The sequence below is a fragment of the Zingiber officinale genome, chromosome 9A (genome assembly GCF_018446385.1).
Source record: "Zingiber officinale cultivar Zhangliang chromosome 9A, Zo_v1.1, whole genome shotgun sequence".
In the NCBI taxonomy this organism is placed as follows: Eukaryota; Viridiplantae; Streptophyta; class Magnoliopsida; order Zingiberales; family Zingiberaceae; genus Zingiber; species Zingiber officinale.
In genome coordinates, this window is record NC_056002.1 from 19,979,467 (window position 1) to 19,993,895 (window position 14,429).

Genomic DNA, 14,429 nt, shown 5'->3' on the forward strand with positions numbered 1-14,429 from the left:
GTTTTAATCAACAATTAAAACTTCCTAATTTGTTTCCGGAAATTTTAAAAATAAAATTTCTCTTTAAAATCTCTTCATGGTTAATAAAAGGAATATCTATAATTTTAATTTTATTAACATGTGAATAATTTTAAAGAGAAAATAAAACATCTCTTCAATCTACAAATAAGGAAAGAGATCTAATCTCTTTCTTTAATCTTTGTAGATCTTTTACAAGAGAGATATTTTAATTTTAATTCTCTTTAAAATATATCTTCCACATAATAATAAAAATTAAAATTAAATTTCTTTTTAATTTTATTTGGTCGGCCCTACTAGCTTGGGTTCAAGCTAGCCACCCAATTATACCTAGGCCGGCCCTAGCTTGATTCCCAAGCTAGCTTGGCCGCCCCTCTGGGTGGGTATAGAAGGTGGGTATAGGTGGGTATAGTACTCTATAAATAAGAGGCTACGATAGGGACCGAGAGGAGGAATTGGTTTTGGTCTCCGATAAAATTAAGCATCCCGTGTTCGCCCCGAACACATAACTTAATTTTATCAACGATAATTCATTCCACTAGAGAACTATCATTGAACTACCGCACCAATCCCAAATTACATTTTGGGCTCCTTCTTATTATGAGTGTGTTAGTCTCCCTGTTTAAGATATCGAATGTCCACTAATTAAGTGAGTTATCGACAACTCATTTAATTAATGTCTAAGTCCAAGAGTAGTACCACTCATCGTCATGTCGGACTAAGTCCACCTGCAGGTTTAACATGACAATCCTTATGAGCTCCTCTTGGGGACATTATCAACCTAGTATCTCTAGGACACGCTTCCTTCTATAATCAACAACACACACTATAAGTGATAGCATTTCCCAACTTATCGGGTTTATTGATTCATCGAACTAAATCTCACCCATTGATAAATTAAAGAAATAAATATCAAATATATGTGCTTGTTATTATATTAGGATTAAGAGCACACACTTCCATAATAACTGAGGTCTTTGTTCCTTTATAAAGTCAGTATAAAAGGAACGACCTCGAATGGTCCTACTCAATACACTCTGAGTGTACTAGTGTAATTATATAGTCAAGATAAACTAATACCTAATTACACTACGACCTTCTAATGATTTGTTCCTTTCCATTCTGGTCGTGAGCTACTGTTTATAATTTATAAGGTACTGATAACATCATCTTCTGTATGTGACACCACATACTATGTTATCTACAATATAAATTAAATGAACAACTACAAACAAATGTAGATAATTAGACCAAATGTGATTCTTTATTCATAATGAATGTTTACAAAGCTTAGGCTTTCAGTATACACTCCAACACAATCTCAGCTGATGTGCCCAGGCAGTTTGCAATAATAGCAAACTGACTGTCCCAGAATGCATGCAGAGATGATGTGATCTTGGGACCCATATCGGGTGCAGTGAGAGTTACCGGTGGACTGTTTCCGATTCTACTGAGAAGACCGGGAACATCTTGATGCAGAGCATCCTGACTTCTAGGGTCGGCCAGATGACCCAGAAGTACTCTGACCCTTCTGAGTGCGACTGCTCTGCTGCTGCCCAGTAGTCTGTATCTGCTGGATCTGTCCGGAAGTCCAATCAGTCTGCTTTCTCTTCTAATCCGCATTTGCTCTCTGCTGAGCTGAATCAATCATAAGAGCTCTATCCAGTGCCTTTGTGTATGATGAACTACCAAAATCGGCAATCTTCACCTAAAGATGCCCGTCCAGTCCCTGAATAAACTAAAACATACGAGATCTGTCCTCGACAACCAACTCAGGACAGAATCTGGCCAACCGATTAAATTCGGCATTATACTCCATCACTGAGCAATTATTCTGCCGAAGACTCAGAAAATCCTGCCGACGTGTTATCTGATACGCACGGGGAAAATACTGACTCTCGAATGCCTTCCTAAATCTCGTCCAGGTAATATGCTACTCACCAATAATCGAGCGTTGCGTGTCCCACCAGATCTCTGCCTCATCTCGTCCTCAAGTACGCAGTAGTAGGCAGGACTGGAGGGGGTGCTTGGTATACTGAAGGTGATACCACTAGTGGTACAGTCGAGGTATGTACCTCTGAAGTCGGAACCGTCGGGGTCTTATAATCCGACGTGCCTATAATATCCTGACGAATCTGTCCCTAATGGACAAGCTCGACCCTAGCAGATCTCTCTGGAGACTCTGTCTCCGGAGAATCTATCGCCCTCTTACATGTATGTGTCATATCTGTAAACAAAATGTTACCCAGATATCACTACAAGTATGAAAACTATAACATTACCTATTTGTCGTCTAGAGATGTCCTGTCGCTGCTTAGTCCCCAAATAAAACCTCATCAAAATACCTCGGAATTCCGAATCGAAAAATCGACGTCTCTTTCTCTTAGACTAGCAATCCCCATGATTGCAAACCAAGTAATCCTCGGTGTCTCTTTCTCTTTATATTTAGTTTGTTAATTCTTTTTATGCAAGTGTTAGTTTTAATCAAGCTGTAAAGATTGAGAAAGATGTTTATTTTTTATGCAAGGCAATTCACCCTTTTTTGCGGGCCTCCAAGGGACCTACACAAACAAATGAAGAAAATTATGTTTATCAACAAAAATATATACTTGAATTACTCAAGAAGTTTGGAATGGAAAACTCCAAGAAAATTAAAACTCCACTGGCCACCAATGTAACCCTACACAATGATATAAATGGAAAACCTATAAACCTCAAATATTATAGAAGTGTCATAGGAAGCCTACTATACCTAACTATCAATTGACATGATATTTTATTTGCAGTTAGTATATGTGCTTGGTACCAAACATGCACCAAGGAGTCACACTTGGCTAATATTAAAAGAATCTTTAGATACTCAATAGGCACATTCAATGTAAGAATGTGGTACCCTAGAACGGTCAATTTTAAACTTATAGGGTTCTCTTACTCAAATTATACCACTTGTAAACTAGAAAGAAAATGTACAAATGGTGGTTGTCAACTATTTGGATCATCACTTGTCAGTTGGTTTAGTAGAAAGTAATACTGTATCACTTTATTTACTACTGAGGCAGAATATATAGTAATAGGAGAATGTGTTGCACAACTATTATTCATTACTTCAATCTAAACTTTAAAAATACAAAAGTATTAATTGATAATATTAGCTTAATTAACTTAACAAAAAATCTAGTGCATTATTCAAGAACCAAACACATCGAAGTTAAGCATCACTTTATCAGGGATTATGTAATTAAATAAGATATTGAACTCAATTACATTGAGTCCAAATCAAAGTTAACTAACATATTTACCAAACCCCTTCTTGAAAGTGAATTTAGTAATTTACAACGACTATTAGGAATATGCTTCATAGACTAGAACTTGCATTAACTATGTTTTGTTTCAAATTCTAGGCTGAACAAATTATTTAAAAGTAAGTTTTCTAAAAACTCCCATTTTCCTAGTATTTCACAATGTGTTTTGGCTTTAGTCTAGATCACACCCATAGAAAGCATGATCCTATAGATCTAGGTAACGAGCATCTCACAAACACACTTGATCTACTTTGATTGTGTATTCAAAAACTTAGAATGACGCGAGATGCGTATGTCTTTTTCCTGGACTTCAGATGCTTATATCAATGTATCAACATAAGTCTAGGCGATAAATACAATAGTACATTAATCAAGTTAAGTAGTCCTTTTTTTTTAGTAATTTCTAACTGGACATTAGTATTTAACTTGACAACCCAAATAAATACTGCTATCTTTTGATAGTTAATTAGTAACTAATAGTTAGACATTTGAGGATAATTTTTAAATATAACTTTTAAATGAATATTTTTTATATCAGGTTCAGAGGGAGGATATTTGAAAACTACTTTTAAAATAATTTATTTCTTTTCTTACTACTTTTTGAAAACTAAAAAAACAGGATTTTCAAACTTATTCAATTTTTTTTTGAAAAGTGTTTTGGATAGATATTTCAAAATTTCTTTTCAAAAGTTGCAAACAAACTTTAAAATTACTTTACTTAATCTTTATGAAAAATATTTTCAAAAATACCTTTCAAAACTTACTTTGTAAAAATTCTTACACTTTTACAAATATATGTTTTGAAAAATCAAACGCAAGTGTCTTGAAAGTTGCTTCAAAATACTTTGAAAGATATTTTTGAAAACACTTTGAAAAGTTTTTGAAAATTTTAAATTATCCTTTCTCTTTAAAAATTATCTTTAGCAAATCTTTTTAGTTTGTTTGAAAACTATATTAAAAATATTTCTAAAATTAATTTTATTAGACAAATTTCATTAAAAAAACTTTAAAATGTTTTACAAAATTCTCATAACATTTTCTTTAAAAAAACATGTTTTGAAATCTATCTTGAAAACCGATTTCTAAACTTCTTTCATAATTCAGCTTTACAAAATGATTTGTTTTAGCAAATTCAATTTTCAAAGATTTGAAACCATCTAACAATTTTAAAATCTCTTTCAAAATACTTTGAAAAATTTTCTTAACTCCTCCCTATAATAAACCTACAAGTTTGTTTATGCTCATTTAGAAAAATTTCTTACTTGCTTTGTTTAGTTGAGTATTTAGATTTTCATACTTTAGTCAACTTATGCATTCTATTTTTTGATAAATGTCAAAGGGGGAGAGTAGAGGATTAACTTATAAAAAGAATGTGAAAAAGAATAGATGATTAAGAGAAGAAACAAAGAATAGACTTATGCATATCAAGTTATTCTATGCATTATTTTTCTCTAACTATATTTTTATGCACTTATTTTTCCTAACTTTAACCCAAGTTGTCATTGCATAAAAAAAAAGAAATTGTTGGTGTGATTTATACTAACGGTCTAACTCAGATTTTAATGAATAAAAAATGAGTTAAGTTAGGTGTTTTTATTATTTAATGCATTTACCGAGCATGCAGGGGTTGATGGGTCTAGGGGATCTGACACTAGGATGAAATCCAACTAGGTTTGAAGACCCAATAGTTGGTACGAAGTCCAGATAGGTCAAAGGGCCTACATGATATCTGGCGGGAAGTCCGACTGGGTCCATGGAGCCTAATAGTTGGTCGAAGTCCAGTTGGGTCTGCGAACCTGACAATTGACAAGAATACCTCCTGGTAGGTCGAGAGACTAGTCAATAGACTATAAGTTTATAAGTGAAGGTATGTCATTGGAAGAGAGAGTTCCGATGAGGACAAGTCCAAGTTTGGACTTTAAGCGTTGGTCTAGTTTAGGTCCATTTTAGATCTCTAAACTGAGACTCTGACTAATTCCTGGTGTTGAAATGACAGGAACTAATTATTACTGTTTATTATTATTGTGTTAATTTTATTTTGCAGGTTAGATATTTTTGTATTGGACTAACACATTTTGTAGGGTAAAAGGAGTACAAAGTGCCTTGCGTGAACAGTAGCTGAGGCACCTTCAGGAGCTTTGAAGGCGTCTTGAGTAATGTTCATTGAAGGCACCTTCCAAGCTCCCGAAGGCGCCTTCAATCAGATAAGGCAAAAAGCTTCATCGTCGATAAGGAGCATTTTTGTCGGGATAAAAGTTTGCCTATGGAGGCGTCTTTCACACTCCATAAAAGAGATGCTCGACTAAGGCTTCATTATCAACTCTTCTACAAGTTTCTACACGTCCGTTTGACGTTCCAACTGCTCGGCCTTCCTGTTGTTGCTCCGCTACGACGTTGCTGCGTCCGACTACTACTGAGGAGTTGTCCAACACCGAGCCTAAGTCAATCATCTTCGAAAGCGTTAGGTAATAAAATTCAGTTCTGTACTTAATTATAGCAAAAGAAAAAGTGTAGCGTGTTATACTTATTCCTATTTTTTTTTGTATTTGATTCCTTATTCCTGTAGTTCTAGAAAAGGTTATTAGTGAATTACTCATCGATAGATCCACAGAACCTGAGTCTTGGAGTAGGAGTCGCTGAAAACTCTGAACTAAATAAACTGCTTACATACTTGTGTTTTAACTTTTTATTTTTATATTTTAATTTCATTGCGTACTCACTTTTCAAAACCAAAGGAGAAGTTTTTACTCCCCCTCCTCTCATGCACATTAGATCCCATCATCAATTTGGAATAATATAGATGAGATCAATTGATCCATTTGTAAAGTGTCTAATTTGGACACAATCAAAAGATCCTTTTAGCTCAAATGTCTAATATGTCAATGTATTTGATTGACGAATGGAGTAATTCATCTGGCTCATACGACCTATCTAATTTAATATGATCGATTTTTTTTACCCACTCACTCCTAGCCAAGCAAGATCCGACCGACATAGAACATCATCATTTTTCAATAAACTATTTATATTATAGTTCTGGTCATCAATTCTAAAAAATTTTGCAATATGAACACATCCTATCCAACACCCACATGCATAACGCCATATGTTGCGTCCATAAAGTCAAAGTTAGCTTTGCTACCAAACAAACACTTTGCCAATCAACGAGTTCCGTCATTGTTCTCTCATCTACAGGAATCCTTCCGTGCAAGCTTCAATTGAGGGGGACTGTTCTCTCATCTACAGGAATCCTTCCGTGCAAGCTTCAATTGAGGGGGACATCATGAAACCATCCTGTCTTCAATTTTGCTTTCTTGACGTTGCAATCTAACAGATCCTTCTCTTCCAGTCAGTCGCCACCACCATCCTAAATCACTGGAGTGTTTCGAACTATTAAAAGATCATGTTGCACATTGTACATTGAGCGATTGAGACGGTCTCAAGGTGCCAATTGGCAGGACCTCAAAATGAGGTGTCATGAAGCAACTTTAAAAGACTTGAAAATTGTCAACATCATGAGTTGATAATTCTCGCAATCGGAAACAAATAGTCTTACATTTCAGAAATGAAAAGAAGAAAACAACCAATTTGAAGGAGATCAGGATCAAAAGATTCTTCCACATAAGATGTTATGGAGCTTATAATTTTTGAAGAGGTTCGACAGAACTTTCAAAGGCTGAGGCAGAAGGAATTTACACCTTAAAGAGTTCTGACTTCCATTGTTGACTATTTATAACACTTTTTCGAAATGCTAAAGCAGAATGAGAACTTCACTAAACAAAATACATGCTGAAAAAAAACCAGAAACTCACTTAAGAAAATAAGTGCTTCATAGTTATGTCTTTCAATACATGCTTTATAGTTATGTCTTTCTCAATGATATGAAAGAGGCTTCCTCACCAAAAAGAAGTACATTGGCGTGAAGATCTCCATCCTGCAATACTCGAACAAAAGAGAGTGTCAATGTATAAGATTTAATAATTTGTCGCAAAGAAAAAATGCATAACATAATTAAGTAGTTTTGATTATGCTGGCATCACCACTACTCATTATATGCAATATATATATTTTGCAGCATGATAAGTTTTATTTACCTTCCTCCTGCCACAAGTCCCTCAGCTGCCTTTTCAAGGAATGATGAAACTCTGTTGCTTCCTGGCGGGGCAATTCTGACAAATTCCAATGTCTTAACCTGCAAAGTAGGATGGCATCTACTGTAATAAAACACAGTTTGAAATGTAACAAAACCTAGAAAATAGAAAATAAAAAATATTGTACCATAGTTCTCGTAATAAATCGGCCAAAAGCTGTCAAACGGAAGCTAGTTATCGAAAACCGACTTGTATCCAGAGGCAAATACCAAGGTACAGGAGAATCGGATGCAAGATCCTTCTCCCATATAACCTAAAAGGGAACATGATGAGTGCACAAATGATGGCCAACAAGGTTATACAGATATAAGAAGCCACATTTTTTATTTACCTCAAACCCTGCAAGCTTCAAAGCATCAAGACATTGTCTTGTAGTTCTAACATCAGGAAGTCCATTACCAAGTTCGATTTCAGCCTTGGCTTTTTTGTGGCTTTCATTACTTGGATTGTAATGGTCAGTCATGCACCACTCATATGCGGCAAAGTACTGACCAGGCTTTAACACTCGGTAGATCTCCTTGTAGCAGCCAACCTTTTCAAATCAAATTGAAAACCATTCATAAGTCATAAGAATGCCTGCAAAAATGAGAGAAGTAGATAGAACTACATACCACATCTGGAGCATGGCAAGTTGCTTCAATTGCATAGACTGCATCAAACGTGTCATCAGAAAATGGCATTTTCATGAAGTCAGCCTGCACTTCACAAGAAACAATAAATAGAACATTCAGACCATAATTTTTTGTTCTGAAAGAGATGTGCTTCCTGTGCAAAATAGTCTTCTCAAATTCAATTTTTGTTAAGATAAGTTTATAAGATAGCAAAAATGTTCATCAGCGCTCCTCTAAGGACCATGATCAGAAATGCATATGATGAGAAAAAAGGAAACAAAAATATATCTGAAATGCCAAAATGCATAACTAGAGGATAGCAGAAACCTTGACAAATTCGCATGATTTGGTTAATCCTGCTAAGTGGTTGAGCTCCTGCAGAACAGCATATTTGTTAGTAAAAGGCAAGCAATAAATGAATATTAATTATGTGAACGCAAACTAAAAGACTTCTGCAAGCTTCATTAAGTTGCACAAATAATGGGAAAACCATGTCCACCTACCGTTCCTCTTGAGATCTGATACTCGTTGTTGTTTAACCCTGTAATGGATGTTGAGCTGCAAAATTCGCATGCATTGTGTTGTTAAAGTTGGACCAAACTACTTTGGCAAATGTTGCACTAATAATATCAACTCGCAGTCACAATTCCATACAGAACACTATGCAAGTACATGCCAATTATTTTGAGTTTTTAACTATAATTTGATTATATCAATGAAGATAGTTAAGTCATAAATCTAATAATTTGGATTCTCATATGCATATCCTTGTCTGATTGTGCATGATAGGTGTAATAGTGGAAAGCCAACGAGCCTTTGCCTTCTATTATGATAGAAAGGCAAGGTTGACTTTGAATCCAGCTAGAACATAGAGAAGATGTTTACATCTTTTCCTATGATTCACTCACTGCCCAGTTCATTCCAAAATAACAAAATGAAATAGAGATTATGAATCTTCTTCATTTCTAGTAACAATACATTCAATGGATTTGTCAGTGCAGATCATTTTCAAGTAAACACGTACCTGAATCTAGCAATCTCACGTAGAGGCCCACCAATTCCGCAGCCTACATCCAGGACCTAAATCACAAATGAACTCAATAATTGCGGCTATAAAGTTGCAAGCATCAGAAATAATCAATCAAATTCAGGAATTGTACAAAAGACTAATACCTTCATCCCAGGTTTCAACCCCAATTGCAGCGCAAGGAAGTGCTCGTGCCTCTTAATGCTTTCGCGCAGTGACTCTCCTTTCCATCTACATATATTAAACTTAAAAATCAGAATTTCAGGTAAGACTAGAAAGCATGAACAAAACGGGTTTCTAGGCAAGTTTTATAATCCTTCTCCACTATCATTGGATATTTTAGGGATTACTGCCAATAATAAATAGCCGATAGTACCTACCTAGTAGCAAAGTGAAATGATTCCCCCCAACCAAACTCATAGAAGCTAGTGGCAAGATCATAATACTTGTTTACCTGAGATGCATAAAAGAAAATACAAAACATCACTCGTCAGATAATATGTGATAAGAGTATTTATTGCAACTATAGATGTCTGATTTTGGGAACACCAATAAATATATGACACTTGATGACCAAATAAATGAATACTGATAACAAGAATAGTCACATGGTTAACACCTGAATTCTCAACCAAGAACCAAATTCATATCCAAAAACAAAATTATTTAACAACCAGGCACTCAACTTTCAAGTACTGTAACAAATTGTAAATGTAAATAATATGGCAAATTAAATTTACCGTTATATGAAACCTACCATATCAGAGTAGTTTGATTTTCTCAATTCTTCCTCCCCTCCATAAGAGGCATGGTAATTTTCATACCTAATGCAGCAACCATCAAGCATTCATATCAATATATCAAGTGGATTTTGAGTTTTGGCCTTATGGATATTAAAGAAATTGAATTCTACTGAGAAAAAATAGTCTAGTATAAGTGAAACAATAGGGGTGAACATGGAACTAATCTAAAAGAAAAGGGTTTCTTTGTTCTGCATCAAAAGCCTGACCAGAGATTTGGACTGATATCTATTTATGGATCAAATAAACATGTAGTGGCAAGAATCATATAAAAATTACATGATAGATTACAGTGCAAGGAAAGTACTTTGTCAGCAAATGAATCCACCACAACTAAGTAATTTACATTTATATACAGTTATTGATCATGAGAGACTGGACACAATGTTATTATCCAAAGCCTAGTGCAAGGGCACTACAAAAATCAGACCAAGATAATACACTCTTGCTTGCTAAAATAAATTAGCTCAAGATCCATATATCACACTTATTGAATCATCTAGTTCCTCCACAAATGCTAGAAGATGTATGGTTCACCTCTCATTCCATCTTAATCATAAGACCGCATGTGAAATAGACTCATGTAACAACTCAAACTAGAGAACAGCCGGCAATTAGAAGATTGCAATGTGGAAGATCAAGGAATCTCAAATCTCTTGTTTATAAAATAGAATGAAAAGTTGTGATAATAAACTTTTAGTAAAATGAAAGCTCCAAGTGTGCTTCAAATTTAAGGAATAATTTTAGCCGCAAGAGCAACAGGCAAGGAACACAAAGGCTAAGTATAATGATTCTAGATTGCTGCTTATTCCATCAACGAATGCCTAAAAAGTGATCTAGAGGGTTGGTTAATGTTGCTTTGCACTTACCTATGATGGAACACCACCACCACCACCACCACAACAACAACAACAACAACAAAGCCTTATCCCACTAGGTGGGATCGACTATATGGATCATTTTACGTCATTGAGCTCTAGCTCCTACTATATCATCATCTATACTTTAATAAATTTTATCTTATTTTATTGTTGCTAACCAAGTCTTTTTTTGATCTTTCTCTTCCTCGTTTGATATGTGTGTTTGTCATAGTTTCACATTGCCTAACTGGAATATTTATTTGTCGTCTAAGTACATACCCATAATATCTTAAACATGTCTCTCGGAGTTTTTCCTCAATAGATACAACTCTGACTTTCTCTCTAATGCTCTCATTTCTTATTCTATCAATCCTCGTATGTCCACACATCCACCTTTAACATCTTCTTCTCTGCAACTCTCATTTTCTGCTTATGTACTCAGTCATAGCCCAACATTCGACTCTATATAACATAACAAGTCTAACTACGGTTTTATAGAACTTTCCTTCAAGTTTTAGAGATACTTTATGGTCACATAAAACACTCAACGCTCTCCTCCATTTCAATCATCCTGCTTATATTCTATGTAAGACATCTCTCTCAATCCCTCCATTAATCCTAAATATTTAAAGCTCTCAGTTCCGGACAATTCATCATCTTCTATCTTAAAAATTATCTCATACCTCTAATATTGCTAAATTTAAACACCATATATTCTGTCTTTATTCTACTAAGCCTAAAACCTTTCCCTTCGCGTGTTTTCATCTACCAAAATAATATCATTTGGATGCAACATGCACAACGGCACTGTGTCTTGAATGTGTGTTGTGAGTTCCTCCATAATTAATGTAAAAAGATAGGGACTTAGAACTGATCCTTAATTAACCTTATCTTTATTGGAAATATTCCAATTACTTTGCTTGAAGTCTTTACTCTGATCTTAATTAGTTCAATATATGTTACGCTAACACCTCTATTTTTTAAAATTCTCCATATAATTTCTCTTGGAACTCTATCATAAGTTTTTTCTAAGTCAATAAATACCATGTGTAGATCATGTTTTTGCTTCTGATATTTTTCAATTAGTTCTCTGAGAAGATGTATAGCTTTTAGTGTTGACCTTCTAGGCATGAACCTAAATTGATTTTCAGTCATCGTGATCTTCTTCCTTAATCTTTTTTCTATTATTTTTTCTCAAAGTACCTCTGATGGAAATACAACCAACCCCACCTAGTGGAAAAAGGCTTGGTTGTTGTTGTTGTGTTACCTTTGATGGAAATACATTCAAAATTTTCAGATAATTGTAAAAAAAATGGATATTTGAACCGGGATAATTGAAAGATGGAAAGCTAATTCCATCATTATGTCCTCCCATGGTGAAAGGGGGCACTGCTTAGGTTCATAGAAGCAGAGCTAACAAGAATCATAAGGATAATGTGAAAGTAACAGTTTTATTCATCAAGTTTAATCAAAGTTGAAGCAAGACTCCAACTCTTTGATCCTCTGGCTAAAAATGGTCAACTATATGTTCATCTTCTAAATTAATCATCCACGTGGTGTTTCTAATGGTAGTCTGGTGTATTGCAAGACACTAAGTATAGAGCGGGATAAAGGGAAATTCAAATATAGAGAAGAGAAAATATAAGATATTGATTTAAAACAAGTCATAGAAGACTGATTAGCAATTAAAGGGTGACAACAGAAAATCCCACGAGCAGGAGCGCAGCAGATAATGGCTCTGGGCACCTAGTGATGAGAAGACATCAGCTTGGATGTATTTGTTTGAAACCAACACATGAATCGAGTAACTATCTACATTTGTGTTTGAAGGTTGAGATTAAAATACACATCTATGCTATTTAATCAAACATGATGATTATTGTGTCATTAATTAAAGAAAGAATTGGTCGTAATCATAAGACATAAAATAAATAGAGAAATATATACTGTTGGGCAGCAGATTGAACGTCTTCCTTCTTGATCTTGCCTCCGACTCCTAAAGCGAGATCCAAAGCCCCAGATTTCGACATCTTGCAGTCAACTTTCAATGTGTTATACAAAAAAAAAAAAAAGTAAAAATAAAAAGGGACTTAAATAACCAAAAGCAAGGCAGACAGATACATGTAACAGATTTTAAATGGGCCAGGAAAGATCAGAAAATTCAAAAAAGGACGACAGCATACAGAAAATAAATACCAAAAGAAGGCCGTAAGAGGAGAAAACGACAAAATCGGCCAAACTACTGATGGATGGTAAAAGAGTAAAGGTTCCTTACGGATCAGCATTTACTTCTCATCTAAAAAATATACAAAAACGTAATCATCGAATCATTTTTTTTCTCAAAGAAGTATCACAGGAAACAAGAGATGCCGTGACGAAGCGATCGAAAGAAAATGAAAAAATTACACCGACTGAAGAGAAAGATCTCAGAAGCGACGGTAATCGAATCCCATAGTCCCAGAAAAAAAAAAAAAAAAAAAGGACCACTGCTGTCACCAAGGTCTCCTGGTTTCGCTGGCCTCGGCATCAGTGATGACGACAATGAGGAGTGAGGTGTGAGGACAACAAAAGAACCAATGCAACAGAAAAGCAAGGACCCTGATTCCGATCGATGAAAACTAGGCAAAACATACCGATAAAGAAAGAACTTAGAGAAATGCAGGGTCGGGAGGCAGGAGTAAGCGGCTCACCTCCGACGAACTGGGCGGGGGCGAGAGGCAGGCCGAGACGATATCGGGCAGTACTGGCGTGGTAATAATAATAGAGGTAGGAAAGCGTCCCATGTTATCGGCCTAGGTGGGTGGGCCCATCCGATCTGGGCCGACAAGCGACGTGGGATCGCTGTGGTCTCCCGCCCCTGATCGCTGTGTAGATCCAAACAGACTGCAGTAATATTCTTCGATGCCCCTCATAACCGCAACTACAAGTGAAGTTCCAAACAGCACGGAAACCGGAGAAAAAATATCGGGTGCAAGGAGTAATAAAATTAACAGAGTGCAGTAATACTTCGATTCAGGAAGTAATAAAATTAAATATTTTTAATATTTTCATTAAATTATTATGTATCAAACATCAAAATGTCTATTTTATTCATCTATATCACCCATTTATTAATTAAGTAAGTATTTTAATAGCAAAATAAAATTTTTAAAATATATTTTAATATTAACTATATGTTAGGGGATACTTTAAAAAATTTAATAAACAAATGAGTATAGAAAAACACAATATTAATAGTTAGATTAAGACGAGTGAGAAATGAAAATGATCCAACAGCTAGATCGTTTTAATTATGAAAAGGTCATAGTAGTAGGTAGCGAGTGGGACACTATCATAAATAAGAGAAAATTAAAATAAAAAGAGACTTCATATACGAATCTTATGAAACTCTTCTATTTTATTAATTATCTATGATTAGAAGTTGTAAATCCTAATCCACATAAATTCTAAAAATCGAATAAGAATTCCACTAACAAAGTGAATCTTATGAAACTCTTCTATTTTATAAATTATCTGTGATTATAAGTTGCAAATCCTAATCCGTATAAATTCTAAAAATCTAATAAGAATTCCACTAACAAAGTATATTGATGTAGTTTCAACTATTAGCATGACATGATATAGTAAATACATAAAGAATGATAAAGAACTTGATTAAAA

At 34.8% G+C, this 14,429-nt stretch overlaps 1 protein-coding gene across 3 annotated transcripts; it reads right to left on the bottom strand.

Annotated features, from left to right (window-relative positions):
• Window positions 1–7,107: 7,107 nt before the first annotated feature.
• LOC122020552 (cycloartenol-C-24-methyltransferase 1-like) lies at window positions 7,108–13,620 on the bottom strand. 3 transcript variants are annotated; one of them, XM_042578528.1, is made up of 13 exons: window positions 13,460–13,620; window positions 12,717–12,799; window positions 9,867–9,933; window positions 9,490–9,563; window positions 9,256–9,340; window positions 9,107–9,162; window positions 8,586–8,640; window positions 8,410–8,457; window positions 8,083–8,166; window positions 7,803–8,003; window positions 7,599–7,724; window positions 7,415–7,512; window positions 7,108–7,254 (listed from the first exon to the last, which is right to left on the bottom strand). In XM_042578528.1, exons 1-13 carry the CDS (start codon window positions 13,550–13,552, stop codon window positions 7,194–7,196), a joined length of 1,131 nt encoding a protein of 376 aa, XP_042434462.1. In that variant the 5' UTR covers window positions 13,553–13,620; the 3' UTR covers window positions 7,108–7,193. The 3 variants fall into 3 exon arrangements, with proteins under 3 accessions (XP_042434462.1, XP_042434463.1, XP_042434464.1); XM_042578529.1 differs by having other exon boundaries at window positions 12,717–12,810; window positions 13,460–13,550; XM_042578530.1 differs by lacking the exon at window positions 13,460–13,620 and adding an exon at window positions 13,403–13,427.
• Window positions 13,621–14,429: the final 809 nt, after the last annotated feature.

Coding starts and splice junctions, on each gene's coding strand:
- LOC122020552 (XM_042578528.1), bottom strand. CDS start 13,552: ATGGGACGCTTTCCTACCTCTATTATTATTACCACGCCAGTACTGCCC. Junction 12,800..13,459: donor CCCCGCCCAGTTCGTCGGAG/GTGAGCCGCTTA, acceptor GTTGACTGCAAG/ATGTCGAAATCTGGGGCTTT. Junction 7,255..7,414: donor GGACTTGTGGCAGGAGGAAG/GTAAATAAAACT, acceptor CGAGTATTGCAG/GATGGAGATCTTCACGCCAA.